At 49.2% G+C, this 26,369-nt stretch overlaps 1 protein-coding gene across 1 annotated transcript in view; it reads left to right on the top strand.

Moving 5' to 3' along the window:
* The first annotated feature begins 1,231 nt into the window (after window positions 1–1,231).
* Window positions 1,232–26,369, top strand: part of Zc3h4 (zinc finger CCCH-type containing 4) — a 36,614-nt gene continuing 11,476 nt past the window's right edge. The window contains exons 1-9 of the mRNA XM_051162465.1: window positions 1,232–1,293; window positions 2,580–2,748; window positions 18,330–18,549; window positions 18,831–18,941; window positions 21,784–22,006; window positions 23,217–23,368; window positions 23,820–23,916; window positions 24,009–24,148; window positions 25,759–25,869. Coding sequence (XP_051018422.1) covers window positions 2,585–2,748; window positions 18,330–18,549; window positions 18,831–18,941; window positions 21,784–22,006; window positions 23,217–23,368; window positions 23,820–23,916; window positions 24,009–24,148; window positions 25,759–25,869 — 1,218 coding nt within the window. The 5' untranslated portion in view covers window positions 1,232–1,293; window positions 2,580–2,584. The remainder of the gene's footprint in view (window positions 1,294–2,579; window positions 2,749–18,329; window positions 18,550–18,830; window positions 18,942–21,783; window positions 22,007–23,216; window positions 23,369–23,819; window positions 23,917–24,008; window positions 24,149–25,758; window positions 25,870–26,369) is intronic.

Here is a 26,369-nt window from a genome sequence, read left to right on the forward strand (position 1 = left end):
TTCTTTTCTTTTCTTTCTTTCTTTCTCTCTTTATTTCTTTTTTCTTTTTTGGTTTTTCGAGACAGGGTTTCTCTGTGTAGTCTTGACTATCCTGGACTCCCTTTGTAGACCTCGAACTCACAACAATCCGCCTTTCTCTGCCTCCCGAGTGCTGGGATTAAAGGCATGCGCCACCACTGCCCACTAGAGTAATCAGATTTTTAAAATGTGGATTTAGGGGGTCAAAACCAGTTTGTCATGCACCTGTTTGCCCATGTGTCTTGGTGCGGTAATCTCCCCTGGCCCCCCCATTTTTTGTTTATTATTATTTCTTAGAAAATTTCCTCATTTTGTGTACTTCTGTTTGTTTTTGTATAGGGATTTTTTGTGGGTGTTTGTTTTGTTTTGTTTTTTGAGACAGGGTTTCTCTGTGTAACAGGTTTGGATGTCCTAGAACTCACTTTGTAGACCAGGCTGGCCTCGAATTCACAGAGATCTGCCTGCCTCTGCCTCCCGAGTGCCCGGATAAAACGCTTGCGCCACCACGCCGGGCTGGTATTACACGCCTTTAATTCCAGCACTTGGGAGGCGGATCTCTGTGAGTTCCAGGCCAGCCTGGTTTACAAATAGAGATTCAGAACAGCCAGAGCTACACACGGAGAAAACCTTGTCTTGGGGAAAGGGGGAAAAAAATCAGGAGACTCTAGCAAGCAGTCTCAAATGGAGGCTCCCTGGATGCTCAGAAGGAGCTTAAAATCACAACCCCCCTCCCCCACCTCCCCTCCCCCTCCCCGTGCATGCATGTCAGGTGAGTTACGGCTTTTTGTTTATTTGTTTGTTTTCGTCTCAAGGCTCCTGTCTTTGGACTTTCCACTCAGGGTACAATTTTCTCTCTTTTGGGAACCAAAGCCATATTTGCTTCATCACGGAATGACATGAGCTATTTCCTCCCTTTGGGACGCTCTTCTCCGTTCTTGTTCTTGTTTGAGCTATAATTTGCCGACTTCGCCTTTTCACAAGATCCTGGCCCCAAACAAAAGACTTTAAGTCAACTGAGCCTTTAGTCTTCGGGTTCAGTCTCTATCTATGAACGAGGAACATCAACTTGGGTAGGAGCTGAGGGTCAAAAGACTTTATTAGTGGTTTAAGAACCCTGTCAAAATTTCCACTAGGCTCGCCCTGCCAGGCCCCGCCCTTCTCGCCCCCAGGAATGACGTCACCACACGAGTTATGTAGTGACGTCATCTCCGGGCCGCCTCTGCTCCAGCCCCTCTTCGGAAACGTCCGACTCCTGGGACCGGTCTCCGACTTTCGGTTAAAAATTTTTCCCCTCCCATTCTCCCACCTAAAACTTTTGGCTCTTCCCGCCTTCCTTCAAACTAGCAATTTTCGGCTCTTCTCGCTTGCTTGGGGGCGAGTTCCTGAAAGTCATTTACTCTGGAGTTAATTAATCGCCTTTCCAGCCCCACCCGTTCAGCTCATTCGCTAATTCCTATTCGCTCGGCTCAATTTATTTCGGCTACTTCCGCCTCCTACCAGGATCCGTCCACTGGCTTCGACTCTTTCCGGATAATCTCAAATCCCCAGGTTTATTTCCAGTCCCGAAGCGCTTCGGCTATTTCCGACTCTCCGCGCCTTCTCTAGTCGCACCCCCCCCCCCCCCCCCCCCCCCCCCCGCCCCACGACCACCCTTGCTTCTTTAGGTGGGTCTTTGATCCGCTTCAATGACCTAGAATCTCTCTTCGGCTCTTTCCGGCTTCTTTCAGCCTCTCGGGTTTTTCTCAGCTGCATTCGGCTCTTTCCGTGTCTCCTTCGCCTCGCCCTTCCGCTTCGGTTCTTTCCGCCTGCCTTCGGGCGGGCTGTCTCTGCCCCTCTCCACGTGACGCCCCTTCGGCCTCTCAGTTACCCCCACCCCCCTCCACGCCCTTCCTCCAGCTTCAGCCTCTCTGCTCGTCCCGGCTCTGCCGCCATTTTGTGTGAATTCCTGACCGCGGCGGGGGCCGGGCAGCTGGGGCATCTAGGGCGGGCAAGACAAGTCGGCCCATCTCCGTAGCCCGTTTCCTCTTCTCCCTAAATTTATTTTTTTATTTTTTATTTTTAACCATTCCCCCTTGCTCGCTCTCCTCTTCCCTCCCCCTCCCCCCTCCGCTTGCTCCGTTGCGCGCGGCCCGCGCTAATTACACCCAACCACCCACCAGTGTCCGTGTCCCCCCGGGTGTCAGGCCTTGGGGGGCCCGCGTGTGCGTGCGTGCGTGCGTGTGTGTGTATGTGGGTGGCGGAAGGGGACCGCTCGCCCCGATGAGGGTCCCGTGCCCGTGAGCGGGTGACCGCAGGGGCAGGCTGCGGAGAAAGCAGGCGGCGGGGCGGCCTCGCCGGGGCCTAGGCCGCGCGGCCTACGTGGAAGTCGGCTCAGAGGTGATTCCGAAACCGAAAAAAAGAAAAAAAGAAAGAAAGAAAAACCAACCTATATATATAAATGTATATATATATATATCTATATGCCCAATTCCCATCAGGAGCCCCGGAGAGCTGAAGTGTGCCCCTCCCGCCACGCCCAAGCAGTCCTTTTTCGTGCATTAACATCCCCTCCCCCCTCAAAGGAACGATGGAGGCCGCGCCCGGGACCCCCCCGCCGCCGCCATCAGAGTCGCCGCTGCCGCCATCGCCGCCGCCGCCAACAACGCCTTCGCCTCCTCCGTGTTCCCCCGACGGCCGCGCGGCCACCCCGCACCTCCTCCACCACCACCGCCTCCCGCTCCCTGACGACAGGTCAGGCCCCCCGGCCTGGGCCGGGCAGCTTCCCCCCTGGGGGGGCGCGGGGGGAGGGGAGGAGGAGGAAGGGGGGCGGCCGCCATGTTGGGCCGGGCCGCGGAGGAGGAGGAGGAGGAGGAGGAGGAAGGGCGGGGTCGGTGGGTGTCTCTAGCTCGCTCGCTCTTTTCTCGCTTCGCTTTCTCTCCCGGCCTCATGCGTTGCCCCCCCTCGCGGCGTTCGCCCGCTCTCCCTCGCTCTCGCTCTGTCTTTTTTTGGGCGCCATGCTGAGGGGAAGGTGAGGAGGCGCCCCCCGGACCCCCCGCGCCCGCCGGTCTGTCGGTCCGTCCGCCCGCCCGCCCGCCTGGGGCACGGGCCGCCAAGGGGGGTGGGCTTGCCGAGGCCCATCAGGCTCCTCGGCCGCCCCTGCCCCCGGAGCTGGCCGTCAGCGGCCAGTCGCCTGGCTTCGGGGAAGGCTTTTGGGGGGGAGGGGCTCCCGGATTCTCTTGTTTTAGGGGGGAATCTCCAGCTTACAGCTCCTCTCTTAAGGGGTTCGGAGTTGGAGGTCTTCCCAGTCCCCTACAGTATCCTTTCTACTGGGGGAGGTCTACCCTGCCCATTCTGGATAGGCACCCGAGTCTTAACGGAGGCAGAAAGTGGGGGTTCGGATCAGCCTTCGCTCTATCCTTCTATGGAGGGCTCCTTAGGATCGGGGCTCTTGTGCACTCTTCATTTTTTTTGGCGGGAGGTATGTCTAGCTGCTCCCTAGACGTCAGGCAGGAAAGGGTTGCATCTCCAGCTTTTTTGACGAAAGCCCCTGACCTTTTTTGGAAGCCCTGTCCCCCACCCCCGCCCCTTTAGGGTCTCCCTCTTTTTGTCGGTAGGTGACAGTGGTAGAGGGTCCTAAGTCTTTTTTTTTTTTTTTTTTAATTTTATTTGTGTGTGTTGTGTGTGTCTGTGTGTGTGGTGGGTGAAGGTTGCTTTCCCTGCCTTGCCCTGGAGAGGAAGTTGGCCACCGGTTTCTCCTGGGTATCGCCCCTCTTTGGGAGCAAAACGGGGTACAATCGCGCTCCCACGGGAGCCAAGGAGGTCTCCGTGTACTTTGGCAGGACGTGAGCTATGGTGCCCCTTGTCCTTTATTAAGTGCGAAGTGGGGGTCCCCCCCTCCCAGCCTTTCTCTGGCGGGGTGATAATGGGCCGAGCCCCGCGCGTTCTGATCATGAGGTTGGGGGCCCTTTTTTCCCTGCTGCAGCAGAAGGGTTCAGGGTATAGGATCTGCTGGCTCCTGGGGGCCGGAGTGCGTAAGTTTGAAAATAGGTGGTTTCAGCAGGGTAGGAAAGCGGGGGTGGGGGTGGGGGGTAGGGTGGAGACCGCGCTGGACAGATGGCTCGAAGCCGCCTAGGGAACAGCAGAGGACCCTCCAGAAGTGGGTCTCAGCCTTTTCTCCCCACTCCCACCTCCTGTTTCCCCTTTCTCCTTCACAGACCCTTTGCCTTTTAAAAGAAATGCCACCCACATTCAAAGACACAGGTGCAGCAGTTTGGTGAGCTTTTACAATTTTTTTTTCCTGTTTTGTTCTAATTAAATGTATCGTCCTGGGAATCGCAGCCCTTCGCAGCCAGACGACAGTTCAAGGAAATAAACAGATTAGCGGAGGTCTGTTCGCTAAGCCCACGTTGGGCTTCCAGGCCCTCTCGGGGGCAGGTGCTTTACTCAAAGGTGCTTTATCCGACCTCTCTAAGGAGTTCTCTTATGTCAGAAGTGTATGTCTTACAATGGGTTGGGATGGTAAGTAGCCTCTTTTATTGAGTAATTCAATTATCTCCCTCTTTTAGTCCCTTTCCTGCCTGCTTCCTCCTTCCTTGCCTTTAGACCAAAATGGTGCTTGAGACTGGATTTACTATGTTCAAATCAGGATTCTAACCCTACTGAGCCCTTTTAGACTTGCACATCCTTTCAGTGTTTAATTGAAAAAAAAATTGATGTACACAGTTTTCTTTAAAAAAAAAAAAAAGTGTTACTGTAACATGACAAAAATCCATGGAAAAGGCCCAATATGTTTTCAGACCCTTGGCATCCCTCTTTTCAGACCCATCCGTTGCTTTGTCTCCAGCCTTCAGGCGAAAGTGGCTGCTTCAAGCCCCTAGGTAGGAGGCAAGCTTACTGAATTTATACTTGAATTCAAGTTAAAGTCACATCCCCTACCCTCCCCCCACTCCCCTCAAAAAAACTGTTTCAAGCAGGTCCATTTCCAGTATTTTTTTTACTCAAATGTTATTTATGGTGATAGACATTTAAATTGAGCAAGTCATTTGTAAAGTACTGTCTAAGCACAAAATGTATCTGTAAACTGTGTCAAACCCTGATCTCTCCTGTCTCCACTGCTCTTTGTTCAAAAGCACATGCCTGACCGTGAAAAGTTGATGTAAAACGTGTTACACGCCCAGTCATGTTGGAGAGAACACCTCCCATCCTCAGTCCCCCTCATCCTACACATACAAGTTAAAAAGAAACAACAACAAAAACAGCAGCAATGACTTGCAGGACCTAACACTGTCCTCATGTGTTTTACAAGCATAAGTTCTTCTGTTAAAAGACAAAAACATGTTGAAGTTCCATTGTCCCAGTGGCCCACTTTTGGTCCCTGAAGTACTTTGTTAGGGAAATCTTTCTCACACATGAGCCTCATCCCTTCCAAAGGAGCCAGTTCCCCTCCTTGTGTTCTCTGGAGAATTGATGCCCATCCGCACTTGAGGTCCATGTAAGCTGCAGTTTGTCAGGCCACTTGTTTTCTTTTAATATAGTCACAATTTTAACTGCCATGCAATTGGTGGTCTGATGTAAAATCAGTTATTCAAGGAAGAAGTTTCCAGAACATACTGTATTCCTGCACAAAAATGTCTAAAGCACGAACTCACCACACTAGCCAGTGCGCTGGGTCAGCTGGAAAAAACATTTCAAGGTTTCCCATCTTGTGTAAAATTCTTCCTCCCTCTGGGAGCTCAAAGCAAAAGCCATGTCAAGTAAGAACCGTTCCATTCCATGCTTTCAGGGTTGTTAAGTTGTAAAAGAACACTTAAACGTTAAAAATAAAATGTTAGGGAATGGGATTTCTTTTGGAAATGAAAATTTGTCAGTCATTTTGCTGAACTTGAAAATATTTCCTCCAAACATTAAAAAAAAAAAAAAAAAAAAAAAAACTCTAAGACATATCCACACAAGGGTTTGTTTATTTTTTGTTTTGTTGGCAAAGGAGTCCCAATATTAAGTCAACTGCATTTATGTATTCCTTATTTTTGGAATGTCACAGTAGTACCTTTTTTTCCCTCTCCTCAAGCTGATGTATCAGTGTTAGTTAATGAAATTAATGGATGTTGCAAACGGAAAAGAAAAGGGTGTTGCTTGGAATCCCTGATTTTAACAGCACAGCTTATATACTTTGTAACCTTGGCAGTCTCTGTTTCCTCTGGGTGCAAGATCTAATTTGAAAGCAAGTCCAAGTCAGGAGAAGCAGACCGGCTCTGGCATGACAGCATAGATGCTCCAAAGCACAGCCTCCTCCATCCCAGTTCTCCAATTTACTCCTCCAAAGAGATAACCTCTAACGCCTGGTCTGCCTTCTAGGGCTTGCCTTTGTTTACTCTAAGAGTTAGGGGTTTGATTGTTGACAATCTTCTGGGAGTAAAGGTAGCTGTTTTAGAAGTGTCCCTGTGGTTTTGCCTTACACAGGAAGGCTGTCCTGGCTGCTCTGCCTGCAAAGTTAGAGGTAAATGTGCGGCTCCTGAGTTTGCTTCCATAGCCGAACCCTAGGATAGGTGCCTAGGCCCTGGCACTGCCTCCAGCCTGCTGTTCAGTCTTTTACCTTCCCAGTACACCACCTCAGAGCTACCTCAGGTTCTTCACTTTGGGTGTGTGGCGTGTGGCGTGTGGTGTTGAGTCCCTAGGAACCTTTTTCATGGAGGTGAGATAAGGATCTATTTCCAGTGAATACCTCTTTGACTGGTTCTGCCCTGCGGAGGGATCTTAAGTGATACAGTTTGAGTTGAGCCAGGCCCTTAGCTGGGGAGTACAACCAGGATGAGTGGGAACCAAGGACGTTGCAGTTGTGCTGAGCGCTTTGAGGACCCAGAGGAGCTCATTGGCAGAGGTAGTGGAGGAAATAAGTGGTCTGGAGTCAGTTACATAATTAAGGCCTTGAAGACTATGGCAGACTGCCTGTTTGGATAAGTTAAGGCAAAAAATGAACTTGCCCAAAGGGAGCCAAACTTCCCAAGTTTCAAGGCCTGGTCTGCTACACAGCTCTGTTGAGTCTGTGAATGCTGTGGACACACTGTTAGACACAATGCAGCAGTTCGTATTGTGGAATTGCCATGTGGTAAGGTGGAGTGGTTTCAAAGTCAATTTCAGGCACATTGATCATTGAGGTAATTCTTGAGCTGATTTGACAGAAATGAAGACACGGCCTCTTGGTTGGTGCTAGTTACAGCTGTGTCATCGTAGAGAATTTTTCGTTAGCGGGATGGAAGCTGTCACTGGAGGTGGCTTGTTTCTTCTGGCCAGATTGCTCCTTCCAATAGAGAATCTTACTCTGTTCTCCCTGCTTTGGCTGTGTTGACTGGTGACTCAGCTCGATGTTTGTCAGGCAGTGGTGACATCTCTGAACACTGGAGGCAGCAACAGGATGTGAAGGAAGAGTGTGGGTATTTGGAAGCAGCTATTGCTATTCAGGGCTGGTGCCCTCCAGCACCAGTGCCCACTTCTTAGGGTCACTTTGTAGTCCCGTGGGCACTACAAAGCACCCACATAGTGGCTGCAGCTCAGCGCCTCTGCCCTTACTACAGAGGAAATTCTAAATGGAACACTGGCAGGCTGTGTATGACTAAGGGAGTTCACTAAGCTTGCACCTCTTGGGTTCTGGGCAGCTTTCTTAATTGAAAGGAGCCTGGTGAGGACTAAAGTCAAAGGAAGCCATCTTGTGGCACTTCTTGTTTCACGGTGCTTGTTATGGATGCTAAAATGGTCGTGCTGTCTTGAGCCAGTGCCCGCTGTACCAGCATGCATTTGCTTTTGCAATTACAATGGAGTGAGTCAGCCTTCCGGCTGAGGTTGGCCCCCTGAGAACCAGGAAGCTGAGGATCCAAATCCAACCTCCACTGTTTCCCCCACCCCTTTGCTCTACTTCAGCCAACCCTTCCTGGCCTGACTCTGAGGGCCCAGGCCTGCTGGACTCTAAGCTCTGTCACACCCTTGTAATTTGCCTGAGACCCTGAGAGACTGGGGAACACAGTGTTTCATTGTTCTGTATCCGTGTTGGTAGTAGGGGAGGAACTCAAGACCCGGCACCTGCTAGATGGCTACTCTACTACGGAGCTGCACCCCTAGCCCTTGGTTATCTTGTGTTTTGTTTGTGAAACAAGGTCTCACAGTTTAATGCACTCCCGCCTCCAAGTCTAAGTGATACTCTTCCTTAGGAGTGCTAGGATCACCGATGCAGCCACCATGCCCGGGTAGCCATTAGTATTTGTTGGTTTGGCTGGTTTTACAAGAAAAGGGTCTCACACAGTAGTCTTGGCTGGCATAGAACACTGGGTAGCTCACCAGGCTGAGCCCAGTGTAAGACAATCCTCCTGCCTCTGCCTTTTAAGTCCTGGGATTACAGGTATGTGCCATTGTGCCCTTTGGCTTTATGAGGCTGGAGCTCAGTTTGTAGCACAGCTGTACCCTATAAGTGGAAAGGTCAAAGGTAACCACCAAAGCCAGGTCTCAGGTTTGAGGCCAGCCTGGTCTACAGAGTGAGTACAGGACAGCTGTAGCTGCACAGAGAAACTCTGTCTTTAAAAAGGGGGTGTGGGGGCTGGAGAGATGGCTCAGAGGTTAAGAGCACTGACTACTCTTCTAGAGGTCATGAGTTCAATTCCCAGCAAGCACATGGTGGCTCACAACCATCTATAATGTGATCTGATACCTTTTGGCCTGCAGGTGTACATGCATGCAGAGCACTATATACATAATAATAAATAAATCTTAAAAAAAAAAAAAAAAAGCTGGGCGTGGTGGTACATGCTTTTAATCCCAGCACTAGGGAGGCAGAGGCAGGTAGATCAGGGTTCAGGCCAGCCTGGTCTATAAAGCAAGTCTAGTACAGCCAGGGAGGGTCATTATACAGAGAAACCCTGTCTCAAAAAAACCTAAAAACAAAAACCATCAAGCCTTGCTGCAGGATTTTTACACTAGCTCCTTAACCTGACCCTTTGCTGGGAGCTCAACAAAAAGATTGCCACAAAAAGCGCTGGGGGTTTTATGTGACATATGCTGTCATCGTGGCCCCCTCCTCCCCCATGCTGTCCTGAGTCTGCTACAGTACTCTGCCCTTCTCTCTTTTTTAGATTATTTTTGTCTTAAAGTGTGTGTGTGTGTGTGTGTTGGCATGTACATTAGTGCAGGTGTCCCCAGAGGCAGTAAGGCCGCTGGAACTGAAGTTACACCTGGGGGCTAGAAAGTGCTCTGGTCTTCTAAAAGAGCATTTAGTACTTGAAACCATTTATAAAGCCATCTCTTCAGTCTCTTTTCTTTGAGAGGGGTCTCATTTTATAGCCCAGGTGCCCTTCAACTTGAAGCAGCCCTTCTGCCTTAGCCTCCCAAGCACAGTGTAGTATAGTACTTTTTTGTTGTTTCAACCAAGGTTCTCAACTCCATATAGATAGGCTGGCCTCAGACTTAGAGATCTGCCTGCCTCTGCGTCTGGAGGTTGAGATTAAAGGCAGGTACCACCATGCCCACCCGGAACAGTACTTTTCACACTGTACGATATGCTCATTAGTGGGGGTATGAAGTCCATTTATTGATATGTCTCTATATTAGACAAACATCAGAAGAGGGTAGTAAATACAGCTAAATGAAACTTCCTTTATATTTTACACAAAATGTAAGGAGGTCTAGGCCAAAGGCAGAAAGTTTGAACCTGACATGATGATTAGGCCTACAGTCCCAGCTTCCCAGGAGGCGTAGGCAGGCTCAGGGGCAGCTTGAGTAACTTTAGCAAGACTGTTGAGATAGAAATAGAAAAGTGGTGTTTTGCTTGCTTGGTGTGTAGGATACCCTGGGGTCCACTCCCAGCCCCAGTACTGCAAAAAAGAAGAAAAATTGAAAGCTTATTTCTTAGAGGACTCTGCAGACCATTGTCTTCGTCCCAAGTCAGTTTTTGTAGACCAAATTTATTGGCATAGCCATGCCCATCTGTTTTATCCTTAGTAGCAAATGACAACTGAGAAATTGAGACAGGGATCACAGGGCCTGCAAAAAACTGACAGCGTCTCCTCTGGGCCTTGACCAAGTTTGCTGGCCTTTGCACACAGCTGCTGTAGTTAGTGTGCTTATGTCGGAGCAGGTGGGGAGTAGAGGTATCCTGTGTAAAGCTGGTCGCGCAGAGGTGGGCAACACTGCCAGCCCCAGTCTTCAGAGGTTCCATCATCCTTGTGTTCTGCTCTTGAACATGTAGAGACCCAGGCCCAAGGTTTTCAGCTGCAAAGTAGATGAGTAGATTTTTCCTTTTTGAGCCACTGGGGACTGAATCAAAGAGTGGAATGTTCTAGACTGTGCTTTACCACTGAGCTGCATCCTTAGTCACTCATGGATAGGATTTTTATTTATGAGAAATAGCCAAAGTCACAGGGCAATGGTGGCACACACCTTTAGTCCCAGCCTGGGGAGGCAGAGGCAGGTGGATCTTGTGAGTTTGAGGCCAGCCTGGTCTACAAAGTGAGTTCTAGGGCAGCTGGGGCTACACAGAAACCCTGTCTGATCACCCCTGCCTCCCCTGCCCCCTGCAAAAACAAAACAGAAACCAGATGACAACAACAACAACAAAAAGCCCTAACTCAGTGGTTAAGGGTGCTTGCTGCTTTTCTAGAGGATCTGGGCTCTGATCCCAACACCCACATGCTTATAACCACCTGTGACTGGGGAATCTGCCTCCATTGGTACTCCACACAGACATGCACAGATGTACACAGGCACATACACACATACATAAATAAAAATCTTTTTACAAATAGGTTAAGCAAAGGCAGGGAATATAGCTCAGAGAAAGTGCTTGTCCAGCAAGTTACAAGGTTCAGTCTATTATGTGGCAGTATCAGTTCCCCTAAAAAAAACCTGTAAGGCAGGGTCTTTGTTCAAATTAATTCGGCATTTCTCTTCTGAGTAATAGAAATGAGGTGGTGGTGTAGGAAACGCCTCATGGATCCTCATGGTACCCTATGGCTTAGCAAGGGGTATGAGAGTTGCTGGGGGTTATCTTCTGAGAGAAGGGGCGTCTGAGGGACTCTTGCTGTGGGTTATTTGCCGGCTGGTAGGAGTCAGACAATAGCTACTCCCACAAGGGAAATGGCAAGTTTGTGTCTGGGAAGTTCCTCTGGGCTGACTGGCTTTCTTAGGCGGGGGTGCCTGTGTAAGTGATGTGTGCTTGATTAACTGCAGCTTGTGAGTACTGGTGTCCTCACCTTCGGAGACTCTGGAATTTTCTTTATTTGAGGGGTTTGCATTGCTTGTTTACTCCCTTCCCTACTCCAAGGCAATGTCTTACTCTAGTCAAACTACTGTGGTAGAGGGCTCTCCTTCCATCCGTACCTGGCTTGTGACATTGACGTCATGGGAGGCATGAGCTTTTACCCGCTAAACCGTCTCACTGGCCCTCCTGTCTTGTTTGGACATTTCTTGAAATACTGTCATTCATCCATTTCATATACGTGTTGCTTATTTTGCCTGTTTAATAAATTATTCCTATACAGATGATTTCTAGTTATCTTAAGGCTAGAGATTAAGAGCTGGGCTTTGGAACCAATGGTTTTCATTTCTAGTTCTGCTTCTTGCTTTGACCCTATAGGTAGGTCTCTTCCCATTTCTTAGCCTCAGTTTCCTTTTCTGTAAAATGGGGGTGGTGATGAAACCCATGGTAGTGAGAGGAGACAAGGATGAGTTCAGCGTGGAGCTGGAGTTGTTAGCAGTGAGCAATGCAGACTGCCTTCTGCTTTCACGGGACCCTGCAGTACAGGAAGCAGGACAGAGGTGTCTTTCAACCCTAGCCTGCCAGCTTTTCTTCCTGTTTTTTCAGTTTGTGCTCACACATCCTTTTTTTACAGTTTGGTTTTAAAGTCAGTCTCAATATGTATAGTACAAGCTGGTCTTCAAATTGTAGTTCTCCTGCCTCTCAAGTACTGAGATGGTAGGCATGAGTTCTTACACTTGGCTTGAATCTCTTAAGAATTAAATATTGCAGGGTGGTGGTCGCGCAGTCCTTTAATCTCAGCACTTGGAGGCAGAGGCAGGCAGATCTCTGTGAGTCTGAGGCCAGCCTTGTCTACAGAGTGAATTCCAGAACAGCCAGGGATACACAGGGAAACTCTTGTCTTGAAAAACAAACAAAATAAATATTTAACTTTTTTTGTATGTTTAAGTTTTGCCCTAATGTGTGTGTATACACCACTCGAATGGCTGGTGCTCGAAGAGCACAGTGGATCCTGTGGAGATGGTTATACCCCACCATGTGGGAGCGGGGATCCCGAGGCTGCAGGAAGAGTAGTGACTCCTGATGGCCCGTATCTCCAGCCCAGTTGGAGTTGACGGAGACATTTTTAATACAGATTTTACATGAGGAATAAGAAAAAGAGGACACTTGAGGGAAGATGCACCTGAGAACATAGCTGTGAGCTTTATTAAGGATTTTATTTATTTGGGTTTTGAGACAAGGTTTATTTATGTAGTCCTGGCTGTCCTGGAACCTCACAAGAGATTTGCCTGCATCTGCGTCGTGAGTGCTGGGATTAAAAGTGTGGGCTCCCACTGCCTGGGTGGATTTTATCTTTTTTTTTTTTTTTTTTTTTTTTTTTTTGGTTTTTCGAGACAGGGTTTCTCTGTGTAGCCTTGGCCATCCTGGACTCACTTTGTAGACCAGGCTGGCCTCGAACTCACAGCGATCCGCCTGCCTCTGCCTCCCGAGTGCTGGGATTAAAGGCGTGTGCCACCACGCCCGGCTGGATTTTATCTTTTTAATATAAACTGGAAACCCCCATTATTAGCAAAACTAGCAATTAGCCATTAAGTGCCTGGTATAGCCAGTCCTGGTTCAGACTGCCTGGACATCCCTTGTGTGGTATGCTGTAGGTGGTTCAGATCCATGCACTGGCGTCAAGGGGTCTCTTTTCTTCCTGTGGTTGATTGGTTTGTGCCAGTAGCTCAGCTGGTTGTCACAAGGCAGGCATGTTACTATGGAGATGGCATGACATCACAGAGCAGGTTATGACTGTGCCTGCAAATGCTAAGGGGAAGACACCAGAGCTCACTTGCTCTTGATTTCTGGTTGATGAACTGGGTAGTAAGGACACTGAAAAACATGTGTGAGATTCAGAGGCAAAGCCTTCAGTGCTGTCCCCCTTGGCTGCTGTACCACTTCCTAGATCAAGGGAAGGTCGTGGGTTGGGGAGGGAGGCTTCCTTAGGTGTGAGCACAGGCCAGCCTTCTAAAGTAGAGGTTCCATGCCTAGGTTTCTAGTGACTGCCTGTCCTATGGGGCTGGGCCAGGATCCTTGATGCCTGCACTTACGCCGATTGTTATGCATTGGAAGAAGTGGCGCAACTGAATTTTTGTGATTTTTTTTTTTTTTTAAATCCCCAGTTAATGGGTCATTCAGAGCCTACCCAGGCAATTTATTGAGAGTCTGGACAGTTAATGATCATAACCCTGGCCTTCACATTAACCTAGCAGCCTCATGAGCTTCAGGTAATAGCCACTGGTCCACGAGTCTCCACCAGAGCCCTAAGCTCATGCCTTCTTTCAACTTGGCCCCACACTCTTTATAGAGTTGCTGAGAGCTATAAGCCTTCCTTCTCCTGTGGGGTCTTTGTCTTTTTTTCTGATCTTGATTGGTCCCACTGTCCTCTTTGTCAGCTCTGCCTGTCTTTTTTCTTGGTCAGCCATTCCGAGGCTGTATGGTGCCACGTAGATTAGTTGAGGAAATGGAGACAGTTTTGTCAGCAGATTGCTTGACTAAGGATGACAACAATGAAACAGGCATTTGTTGGCAGGTAGTCAACAGTGTCTCCCAAGAATTGGTTGTTGCTTCTGCACACGCCTTTTCCCCAGGTCACGTGCTGTGCTTTCAGGCTTCTGCATGTTGCCCGTGCTGGTACTACTGGACTGTCTTATTCTTTGGGTTCTGGTTTTTGAGATGGTCTCATGTAGCCCAAGCCACCCTCACAGTTGCTCTGTAGCTAAGGATGACTGAGCTCTTGAGCCTCCTGCCTCCACTCCCCGAATGCTGGGATCATAGGCATGCGGTGCCAATCTGGTGCATGAGCTCCTCGCAGGAAAATAGCTTCTACTCTTATTCCTTACTGTATGGCTGCTGCTTGTGCAGGGCTTTGTTGGATATCATTTAACCTTCCCACCCTGGAAATCCGCATAAGGCTCTCCCATTGTTCAGTTGAGAGGCCAGAGCTGCTTTGTGTGTCACTTAGTCTGTAGGAAGAAGTATATTGTCCCATCACTGATCCTGCTTGGGAACATCAGATCTCCTCACTGAGTAGTTTGGCCCTGTAAGCTAAAGGCCCTGGGGGTTTGGCCCAGGAGCTGTTACTTAGATTGGGCATGCACATGTGCTCTTTGATCAAAGAGGAGCTGCAGTCAGCCCCCAAAATGGGAATCTGAACACTTTGGATGCTTTGTTCAGGCGGTTGGGAGTCTTGAAGGAGGCAGGGTGCTTCCCTGTTCCCATTTCTATATGCTGGCCAGTCTCCCAGCATGGCTGGTTCTTGTCTTTAGGGGTTCTGGTAGTGGCTCTGGCTGCCAGCAGGCCGGTGAGGTCCTTGCAGCCCATATGTAGCATTTTCCCCCAGAGCACCTGCCTCAAGAGGGTTTGGCAGATCTAAGATTGAAACGATTAGTGCAGTGGGGCTTCCTCCACTCTTCTTGGGGGATTATGTCACAGTCTATTAAGCGTGCTCCCTTGGTGTTTAATCCCACTCTGACAAGGATTTTTCTGGCAGCCTGTTAAAGTGCCATCTCATAAACCTCCCAGCTGTTTTCTGTCCATGGCCCTTGGGATATCCGCCCTTTCCCAGTGGGCTTCCTTTCTTCTTTCTAGTGAGTAGTCTGAAGGTAGTAGTCAGACCTCATACTCACACAGGCCTCTTAGCTGGGAAGACATCCGCAGCATGACCATGGCAGAGATCATACAGGGCTCTTGGGGGCTAAGGGAAAGGCACAGCTGGGTGTCTCTGTGGATGCAGTGACCAATCTAGAGTTACCTTTCCAGTACAACTTCTAAGTCACAAGCAGTTTTTTTAGTTTATTTTTTATCACTTTGGCACTTTGAGACAGGGTCTTGTTCTGTAGCCCAGGCTGCCCCTGAACTAGAGATCCTTCTGTCTTAGTAGCCTCCCTAGTTGGGTTACGGGCATGGATGGTCATGCCTGGCTAGGTTTCAAAAAAAATTTATCCTTTTTCTTTTCTGGTTTCCGCCCCCCCCCCCCCCCCCCATCTCTATTCCAGGGAAACAAAGTTCTAAGCATGTCTCAGCCCATTTTATAGAAATTTGTGCGTGTAGTTCTTGCAGAGCCCAGGTGTATGCCTGGCCTGGTAGCAACACTGGTGGGGAGAATCGCTGTTGGGCTGAAGTCTTTGTAGGGTAGGGACACCTCTAGAAGAACTCTATGATTCTGGATGGTAGTTAAGGTTCATGAGTTTCTTGGATAATGTTGTCACATGTTGCCAAGAGTATTAGAAGTGGGGCACTTTTTTTAAAAAATAAGATTAATTTATTATGTATACAGTATGCATCAGATCACATTATAGATGGTTGTGAGTCACCATGTGGTTGCTGGGAATTGAACTCAGGATCTCTGGAAGAGCAGGCAGTGCTCTTAACCGCTGAGCCATCTCTCCAGCCCCCAAGTGGGGCACTTTTATCATGGCCAGCTGTAGCACAGGGATGGGGTGGAGGCCTCAGCTGACCCTGGGCTAGACCTATGCCTGTATGGCCATGTGCCTAGGTGACGGCTATCTAAGACTGCCACGTGGACTGAATTTCATGTGCTTTTTGCCATTTTCTTACAAGGAAACTGCAGGAAAGGAGGTAGTTGGGTACCCCATGCCAAGCATCAATTTGGCCTCTGTCCTTAGCTTTTCTCCACCTGGAATTCCAGTCTGCCTGGCTCCAGTTCATTCCTAGGCCCTGTCTGGTTCTCCGTGTCTCTGAAGCTTGGCCTTGCCCTACTTAGGCATTCCCATCAGAGAACCTAGGTGGGTTTGCTCCCATCACTGCAGGCAGGTGCCATGTCCCTGAGTAATCAGCTTTGCTTGAGACAAAACCAGTTTTCCTAGTCAGGTGTTCTCATTGCTACTGGTTCTGAGCTGCACCTGCAGGGTGCCTCACTTGACAGGAATGCAGCTTTGTGCCCTGCCCCCTCCAGAGTTGTCTGTCTTCTGGTGAAGATGGGGTCCCATAGGTTAGCTGCTTTTGTGGAAAGACCGAGGTACACAGACCTCCCTTCCCCACTGTGGTTGCCCTGCTGTGTGAGTGCTGTCCTTGACCTCCACTTTGTCTGTCTTTGGGGGCCAAGCCTCTTGGGTGTTGAGCCAGGCCTGGCTCCTTTGAATTGGGCTCAAGATTAATTAGGGAAGCACCTCTTGAGGCTGAGAAAGGGCTGTGGAGGGCTGGGGACTTAGGGGCTGTTGTTTCCCTTGGAGCCCCTAGGACCCTCAGGGCTTCTAAGTGGTTGTTTCCTCCTTCCACAAAGCCTCTTTAGAGGGCTGGTCCTTTTTTTTAATTAGCTTTTTGAGTCTTGGGCCTACTGCATTAAAAAAAAAAAAAAAAAAGAGCATTCCTTTGGTGTGGGCTGGACTGTAGAGCCTGCCTGTGCATGCTGACCTTCAGGCTGCAGCCCTCCAGGTTCATCTTCAGTTCCCTTCCACTCGCCACTGTTATCATAATCTTTTTGTCCCTTATTAGTTGAGCTGTAAGATATTTTTATTCCCATTCACAAACCTTTCTGCTGTCGTCATTAGGAACATAGGGAGCTGTAAAATAATTATTGTGTGTGTGCTTTGTTGTTTGCCTTTGAGACAAGGTTTCTATAGCTCTGGCTATCTTAGAACTCACTATGCAGTCCAGGCTGGCCTGCACCATACAGCGACCTTCCTGTCTCTGCCTCCTGGTTGCTGGGATTAAAAGCATGCACCACCAGGCAGAACCGGGAGCTTTTAAAAAACAGTTTTCCCCTGACCCCGCAAAGCAGAGTCTCACTGTGTACCATTGCTGGCCTGCTACCATGCCATCTGGCTTCAAACTCAGAGACCAGCCAGCCACTGTTTGAAAGTTTTTCACTCTACCAACTTCTGTACTTGGCAACATCTGTGTCTGTGGGTTTGGCTAACACTGAACTCCTTCCTGTGCACTGCTTTCTTGACCTTCCCCTGACTCTACCTGTCCCCTACCCCCAGCCTATCCATAGCTATTGAGACCTGTTGCGTGACCCATAGCTCATTGGGTTAGGAGAATGCGTTTGCTTTTCAAAATGCTGAGCATTAAGTGACATGGGGGAGTTGAAAGAGTCAGGAAAACGGCATGGGTGGGGTGGGAAGGGTACCTAGAGGCGAGGTGCGGGGAGTCAGCTGGGAGAAGGAACTAACAGGGCCAGCTAAGGGAGGACTCTGCAGGGATGGGGAATGGCTCTATAACTTGCTCCCTAGTGGAACACAAGTTCAATTCGCTGTTTATGTCTACAAAACAGAGTGTGTCTGTTGGGTTTCCATGCAGATGAACTTCTGTGGTCCAGTAGGTCTTAATAATGTTGTGAAGAAGAGCTTTACGGGAGCTGGGCTGCTCAGAGCCTGTGATGGCACCAGGAATACACTCCTCAGCTCTGTGGCCGCAGGACGTACTGCTTTTCTGCTGAGAGCACTTAGGCTATGGCATGGTGGGGAAACTTGAAGTAGGTTTGTCCATGTGAGCGCAGCACCTTTTTTTCTGTGAGTTCTAGGCTGGCCTGGAACTCACAGAGACCTGAGTGCTGGAATTAAAGGCATGTGCCATCACACCCAGCTGCACCTTTCTTTTTATTACTTATTTTATTGTTATTTTTTTGATTCTCTGTTTTATTTTTTGAGACAGGGTCTTACTATGTAGCCTTGGCTGGCCTGGAACTCCTATGTAGACCAGGCTGGCCTTAAACTTACAGATCCTCCTGCCTCTGCCTCCCCAGTGCTTGGATTAAAGGCATGTAGTACCATGCCTGGCTTAGCCTGGCTTTTTATTTAGTTTTTCAGTGCTGGGACTGGGACCAAGGACCTCTTGTGTGCCAAGCAAGCGCCCTACCACTGAGCTGTACCCTTGCCTACTGGTGGTAACCTCTCCACCTCTTGTGACCCAGTTAAGCTCACAGGCACAGTCCCATTTGGAGAGGGATCCTCCTGGGCCTGCCCCAGCCTCTAGAGCTGTTATCCACCTCATTTGGGCTCTCTGCTGCTATTTGCCTCACCAGCCAAGAGCCTTCAGAAGGCTCCACTGCAGTCCCCGAGTTCACAGTGGTTTGGGGCTTGGTTTGCAGGGAAGATGGTGAGTTGGAAGAAGGTGAACTGGAAGACGATGGGGCCGAGGAGACCCAGGATGCCCCTGGAGGACCAGAGAGGAGTCGGAAAGAAAAGGGGGAGAAGCACCACAGTGACTCAGACGAGGAAAAGTCTCACAGGAGACTGAAGCGGAAGCGGAAGAAGGAGCGGGAGAAGGAGAAGAGGAGGTCGAAGAAAAGGCGGAAATCCAAGCACAAAGTAAGCCCCAGACGGTTCCCCACACCTCCACTGCTGGCTCAGGGCCTGTCTGCAGGCCTAGCGGCATTCTTCGTGACAGCCTTTTCTAGCATCCAGGGCCTGAGGACAGTTTATAAAGATCTGGAGCCTATGCTCTGTTGCCATTGAGTGCCCCTAGGGGAGGAGTTTTCAGGCTGAGCACAGTCCTTCCAGGCACATTCCAGCATTATTTGTCCTGGGGCTGCCTGTACCAAGGAGGCCTGCTAGCAGCAGAGTCACTCACAGTGTGATCTCTATTGTAGCGCCATGCTTCCTCCAGTGATGACTTCTCGGACTTCTCAGACGACTCAGACTTCAGCCCCAGTGAGAAGAGTCACCGCAAGTACCGGGACTATAGTCCCCCATATGCACCGGTGAGTGACGCTGTGTCTCATGTAGTCTGGCATGGGACAGGTGGATGGGACCTAGAGGCAGTGGGTGTTGTTTTCATCCCTGTTTTATGGATGAGGAAACAGAGTTGGAATGTATGGGTTTGAGGCAAGGCAGTGGCGTTCTCCACAAGGCCTGCTTCTGAGCCGGCCCAATGTCAAGTCTCCCCATGGCTTGGCAGGACTCAGTATGTTTAACTCGTCCAGGTCACAGCTGACTGCTTTCGACTGTTCATAAGTGATCTTTTGTGGGAAGTTGGCAAGAGAATGAAGTGGCCAGTAGAGTAAATTATCTCCAGGGCTGCACAGTTACAAGTTAAATACCCCATTACAACTATAAACTTAACCATAAATTTATAGTGTGTGTATATTTTCTCTCTCAGAAAAACCTGTAAGAAAAAAACAAACACGGGCTGGGGATGTAACTCAGTGGTATAGTGCTCACAGCCATTGGCTTCATCCCAGCACCACTGTCAGCAATACTAATAATAAACAATAGAGAATAAAAACAATCAGGAAGCAGTGGCACAAACTGGTGATGCCAGGACTAGGAAAGCTGAGGCAGAAAGATCAAGAATTGGAGCCAGGGGGCTGGAGCTCAGCTTAAGGCTCAGCTCAGGTTAAGATCACAGCTGCTCCTCCAGAGGTCCTGAGTTCAGTTCCCAGCAAACACATGCTGGCTCATGACCATCTATAATAGAATCTGATTCACTCTTCTAGTGTGCATGAAAACGGAATGCTTATATACATAAAATAAATAATTCTTTTAAAAAACAAGAGAGTTGGAGACAGAAGCTGGAAAAATGGTTCAGTGGTCAGAGGACCTGGGAACTACATGGTGGTTACAACTGCGTGCACCTCTCGTTCTGGGAGCTCTGGCCTCTGAGCACTGCGTGCATGTGGTACATAGATAAAGAGGCATCAAAACATTCATACATATAAAAATAAATAGCCAGTGTGGTGGTGCACATCTTTAATCCTAGCACTTGGGAGACAGAGACAGGTGGATCTTCGTGAGTTCGAGGACAGCGTGGTCTACAAAGCACATCTAGGACAGCCAAAGCTATACAGAGAAACACTGTCAGGAAAAACTAATGAAACAGCAACCACCACCAAAAAAGTGTCTTGTTTTTCTGTCTATGCATCATTTACATCTCGGTGCCTGTAGAGGCCGGAAGAGGGTGTCAGAGCCTCTGGAGCTAGAGTTACAGATAGTAACTCTCCATCCCTGTGATGGCACCTTTTTAAAGCCTTTTCCTGTGACGGCATTGTGTTCCACAGCAGATGGTGGATGTTCTAGTGCAGTAATCCAGACTGATTACTTGAGAAGGGTGTCTTCTCTGTCCTAAGGGAGGGAGAGTCTTGATTAGGAGCTGGGCTTGAGAGCCTGGGTCTAGGTATCTGTGCCTTGCATTTTCCTGTAGTTGAATATGGCTTTCCTTTTTAAGTTGAGCCCTGCCCATCACTGAAATGTCCCTCAAGTATGCTACAGTGGTAGCTCATGAGTGGATGTGGACACATTAGTACCCATTTGTATTCTTGGACTAATTTTCTTTCTTTCTTTTCATTTTTTGTTATTGTTGTTGTTGTTTGTTTGTTTGTTTTCGAGACAGGGTTTTTCTGTGTAGCCTTGGCTATTCTGGACTCACTTTGTAGACCAGGCTGGCCTTGAACTCACAGAGATCCACCTGCCTCTGCCTCTCGAGTGCTGGGATTAAAGGTGTGCGCCACCACCGCCCAGCTGGACTAGTTTTCTGTAGCTTCTTGAGCTTTGTGACTGTAGTTTTACTGCCATAAAACCCCATGCCCTTTAGCCCTGTCACCAAGGGAACTGGTTAACATTTTCTTTCTGTCCTTCTCTTTATTTTTTTTCTTTCTTTCTTTTTGTTTTGTTTTTTTCAACAGGGTTTCTGCCTGGTTGCTTTTGTTTTTATTAATATGCTGAGTATTTTTGTTTTGTTGTTATTGTTGTTTTCTGTTTTGCGACCAAACCCTTATTTTAACCCAGGGCAATCTTGAACTGCTGCCTGTGTTCAAGCAGGTTTTCTGCCTCAGTCTTCCATGTGGATGGGACTTTAGACATCACAAAGTCATCACACCTTGCCCTCCCAATATGTATTTAAAGCCATTCATCTCAACGCTAGTGATATGGAGACAGATCAGGAGTTCCAGGCCAGGATGACGCTCTCAGCACTGTGGGGAGACAGAGGCAGGTGCATTTCTGGGTGCTAGGCCGACACAGAGAAACCCTATCTTGCTCCACACCCAGGGGAAAAAAAAAGACTTCTAGGCTGGACTACATAAGACCTTGTCTCAAAACCACAATACAGTGAGGTATTTTGCCTACAGCTTCCATTGCTGAAGCAGTCCTCATTGTCTGATTGTGCCACACAATCTGTTCACCTGTTAAAAGGCATTTTAGCAGGTGTCTTTGCAAATAGCAGTCTGCTATGGCCACCAAGCAGGCTCTTCGTTGAAATGCAAGGCCCTAGGGAAAGCTTGGACAAGGAAGCTGATCCCTGGCTTCCAGGCTCCTCCCCAGTGTGCTCACTCTGCATTCTTGTCCTTAGTTCTCCAGGCACTGTGGGCTCCTCTTCCCCCTTTCCTTCCATACCTTGGCCTATTTTTTACAGACAGCCATGTGGACTCACTGCTGTTCCGAGCCTATCAGGGTAACATGTCTGCAGAGAGGCCAAGAACCATGGTAAACCAGAGAGAGTAGAGACACCCAGACAAAGCACAAGTTGTGAGAACTGAGGTGACCTTAGTAATCCTGACCCAGGCCATGGGCACTGGCTCACCCTCTCTCCTCCTCTCTCCTGAACAGTCCCACCAGCAATACTCCTCATCACACAGCACGCCCCTGCCCAAGAAGCCCTACTCCAAGATGGACAGCAAGGGCTACGGCATGTATGAGGACTATGAGAGTGAGCAGTATGGAGAGTACGAGGGCGATGAAGAGGAGGACATGGGCAAGGACGACTATGACGACTTCACCAAAGAGCTGAACCAGTATCGGCGTGCCAAGGAGGGCAGCAGCCGGGGCCGAGGTGAGCCCACCCCTCCCCTCCCTTCCCAGTACTTCTCCAGGGCCAGTGTGGATATTTAGGATGGAGATTTACAGACTCAAGGAAGACTGCAGCAGCCAGCCTGTACTGTGCCTCATTTCCCAGAGAGAGCTGGGCAGTCCCTCAGAGATGGATGGAAGTGCACAGAAGTTGTGCACTCAGGGCGTGAAGGGTAGGGGCAGTCTTGGAATAACAGGCACAGTGCAGGGACAAGCAAGTTTCCCTCATCTAGGGCAGAGTAAGGACACCTGGAGGCCCCAGCTCTGCTTAAGGCCAGTCCTGGACTTTCTATCACCTGACAGGGCATTTACCTCTGAACTTTGGACCTCAGGAAGCTGGTGAATTTATGGCCGGAGGCCTAAGGGAAGATGGGGGAGGAGATAACAATCTCCTTGAGGTAGTTCCTCCCAAAAAGACAGCTAGCTAGACGAGGCTTCTAAAATCTTTTCGGCTCAGGTTCTTAGATTTAGGATCCAGCTTATTGTTAAGAGTGAGTAGTCATCCAGGCGGTGGTGGCGCACACCTTTAATCCCAGCACTCGGGAGGCAGAGGCAGGCGGATCGCTGTGAGTTCGAGGCCAGCCTGGTCTACAAAGCGAGTCCAGAACAGCCAAGGCTGCACAGAGAAACAATGTCTCCCAAAACAAAAGCAAATGAACAAACAAACAAAAAAGAGGGTGGCTGTTAATGATTTTGCTCTTGGACACCTTAGGAGCAGACTCTGCTTTGTGGAGACCCTAGTGTGGTGCTGCCCAGGGAACGGAGCTCTTGTCTAGGCACAGTTGTTTAATATTCAGTCTTATCAGCCCATTCCAGAATCTATAATAGCACTAAGACTTTGGTGTTCTCTACCTCTACTCTCCCTAAGTCTTTAAGATCTGGTATGGATCTTCCACTTGGTACTAGATGCATGTCCTGGGCTTTGTAGCCACATGGGGCTGGTGGCTGCTGTCCTATACACTGTAGCCATGAGGGGACAGGTAGCGGGAGGCCAGCTAGTGAGGACAGGAATAGCTGTGTGTCTAGAGTGCAACTGAACCACTTTAAGGGGACCAGAGGCATGTAGTCTGTGTGGGCCAGCTTGGATGGCTTCCTAAAGGAGGCCTCAAGTAACACATAGAAAATGGGTTCCCCTGGTCCTTGCTGTTGTAGTCTGTAACCATGTGAGGCTCACTATCCCAATCACCCCACAGGTAGCCGAGGACGAGGCAGGGGCTACAGGGGCCGTGGAAGCCGAGGAGGATCTCGAGGCCGAGGCATGGGCAGGGGCAGCAGAGGCCGAGGCCGAGGCTCCATGGGAGAGCACCCGGAGGATGAAGAGGACTTATACGAGGAGGAGATGGATGTAAGGTCTTCTGTAGCATTTTGGGACAGGAATGTGACTGTCAAGCTCCCTGGGTTACAAGTACAAGGGTGGGCACTGTGAGACTAAGGTAGGAGGACTTGTGGTGCCCTGAAAGAAAGGTGTTGGGTGTGTCAGGCACATACATGTTTAAAATAAGAAAACTTGGTGCCTGAAGCAGGAAAGGCACCAGATGGTAGACTACAAAAACCTGTCCTGAGGAGTATGCAGAGCACACACCATTCTGCCCCTGCCATCTAAGTCCTTTGTGTGACCCATTTCTTGAAGGCCTACAGTTGTTCCTTGCGCCCAGAGGCCCTGTTATTGGCTCTGCCAATGGGGTGAGAGTCTGAAGTGGTAGGGCTTGGGGCCACCCACCACCCATGCAGCCTGTCAGCGTTAGGGTCAGTGCTGTCTCTAGCATGACGCTTCTGCTCTGCTCTCTCGTGTCCAGTATGGAGAAAGTGAGGAGCCCATGGGAGATGACGATTACGATGAATACTCCAAGGAGCTGAACCAGTACCGCAGGTCCAAGGACAGCCGAGGCCGAGGTGAGCAGGGGCTCCCTCCACAGGGGCAGCTTGGCTGGTCTGCAGCAAATGTTTGGCTTAGCATGTTAAATCGTTTTTCCCCTTCTCCACAGGGTTAAGTCGAGGCCGAGGTCGGGGTTCCCGAGGAGGCCGAGGGAAGGGGATGGGCCGGGGCCGAGGCCGAGGCGGCAGAGGAGGAATGAGCAAGGGTGGCATGAATGATGACGAAGACTTCTATGATGACGACATGGGCGTGAGTACACTCTTGAGATCTGACGTGGATCTTGTTTGCTCCTTTTTTTTTTTTTTCAAAGATTTATTTATTTATTATTATGTATACAGTGCTCTGTCTGCATGTAGGCCTGCAGGCCAAAAGAGGGCATCAGATCTCATTATAGATGGTTGTGAGCCACCATGTGGTTGCTGAGGATTGAACTCAGGACCTCTGGAAGAGCAGACTGTGCCCTTAACCGCTGACCCATCTCTCCAGCCCCTTGTTTACTCTTTTTTAAAATGTATTTTTATTGTATGTACATTGGTGTTTAGCCTCCATGTGGGAGAGTGTTGGATCCCCTGGAACAGGAATTACAGTTGTGAGCCACCATGTGGTTGCTGGGAATTGAATCCAGGTCCTCTGGAAGGAGCAGCCAGTGCTCTTAACCATTGAGCCATCTCTCCAGGCCCTGCTTTGTTTTTAAATTTTATTTATTTCTCTGTATGGGTGTTTTTCCTGGATGCCTGTGTCTGCACCACATGTGCATTTGGTACCCACAGAGGCCAGACAAGAACATTCGGTTCTCTAGGATTGCAGTTAAAAACAGTTGTGAGTGGCCATGTCATGGTTGGAATTGAACCCTGGTCTTCTAGAAGAGCAGCTTTTGTCTTTTTTGAGACATGGTTTCTCTGTGTTGCCATGGCTGTCCTGGAACTCATTTTGTAGACTAAGCTGGCCTTGAACTCAGAGATCCACTGAGCAGCTAGTTCTTTCCTTTTATTATTTCTTTCTTCCTTCCTTCCTTTCTTTCTTTTTGTTTTTTGTTTACAGTGTTTCTCTGTGTAGCTTGGTTGGCCTATTCTCACTTTGTAGACCAGGCTGGCCTTGAACTCACAGAGATCCCCCTGCCTCTGTCTCCCTGAGTGCTGGGATTAAAGATGTGCACCACCACGCCCAACTTAAGCAGCCAGTTCTTAATCACGATTAACCAGTGGAGCAGTCACTTCAAACCCTATGATCTGATGTTTTGATCAAGGCAACTTTGGAGATTTTTGTTGTTGTTGTTGTTGTTGCTTATTTTATTTTTTTATTACCATTCATTTATTCATTTGGTTTCTTGAGGCAGAGTTTCTCTATGTAGCCCTGGCTGTCCTGGAACTTGCTCTGTAGATCAGGCTAGCCTCAAACTCATAGACATCAGAGTGCTGGAATTAAAGGCGTGCTTCACCACTGCCCTGGCTTGTTTTCTAATGAGTTGTTCTGTGTGGACTGAGCCTGTCCCCTGTTCCCATCAGTCTCTTACCTACGGGCTGATCAGGGTTTCCCAGTTTCCCAGGGGGATGCCCCCTGTAGGCACAACCCTCTGTTTAAAGCAGCACTTTTGCATATCTGTAGCCATCTTGTTGAGTTTCTAAGATGAGAAGGTTCTAGATGATGCACTGGCACTGTTCAGGAGCATTTCTAAAAAGGACTTGGCTGCCCCCTCTAGGAGGGGTGCCCCACTGCACAGCTCAGGTGCCAGCCTGTTTCCCATCTAAGTACTGCACTGTATGTGGTCAGAAAGGATCTGTCCAGTTCTTTCTATGATTAATGTACTCCCTTCTGCATACAGTACATAACGTACTCTCCTCCTTCTACATTCGTCCCAGGACGGTGGTGGCGGAAGCTACCGGCGAAGTGATCATGACAAGCCCCACCAGCAATCTGACAAGAAAGGCAAAGTCATCTGCAAGTACTTCGTGGAGGGGCGGTGCACTTGGGTAAGAGCAGCACCCAAGGCTATGGGCCCACATGGGCAGGCTGCCGCAGTGCACACTGCTGGCAGGGGTAGGATTGTGTGGTGGCCTTCCCTTCTGGCGACCACTTGGAGCCAGGAGACATCTAGGCAGTTTAGAAGACTCACAGCTTAGATGATGTGTGGAGAATTTGAGGCTTCGGGGTACTTTTTGGTAGAAATTTTCATCTAGTCTCTTGAGTCTGAAATGAATCTACATGGCTTACTCTAGTTATGCTGGCGAACGTCAGGGTTGCAGAGGAGTTATTAAAAACTGCACACATGGCAGGGCGTGGTGGCGCACATCTTTAATCCCAGCACTCGAGAGGCAAAGGCAGGCGGATTGCTGTGAGAGTTTGAGGCCAGCCTGGTCTACAAAGTGAGTCCAGGACAGCCAAGGCTAATACAGAGAAACCCTGTCTCAAAAAACCAAAACCAAAACCAAAAATAAAAACTGCACACACAGAATCAGCCTTGGACTTCAGA

Source organism: Acomys russatus, chromosome 19 (genome assembly GCF_903995435.1).
Source record: "Acomys russatus chromosome 19, mAcoRus1.1, whole genome shotgun sequence".
Lineage (NCBI taxonomy): Eukaryota > Metazoa > Chordata > Mammalia > Rodentia > Muridae > Acomys > Acomys russatus.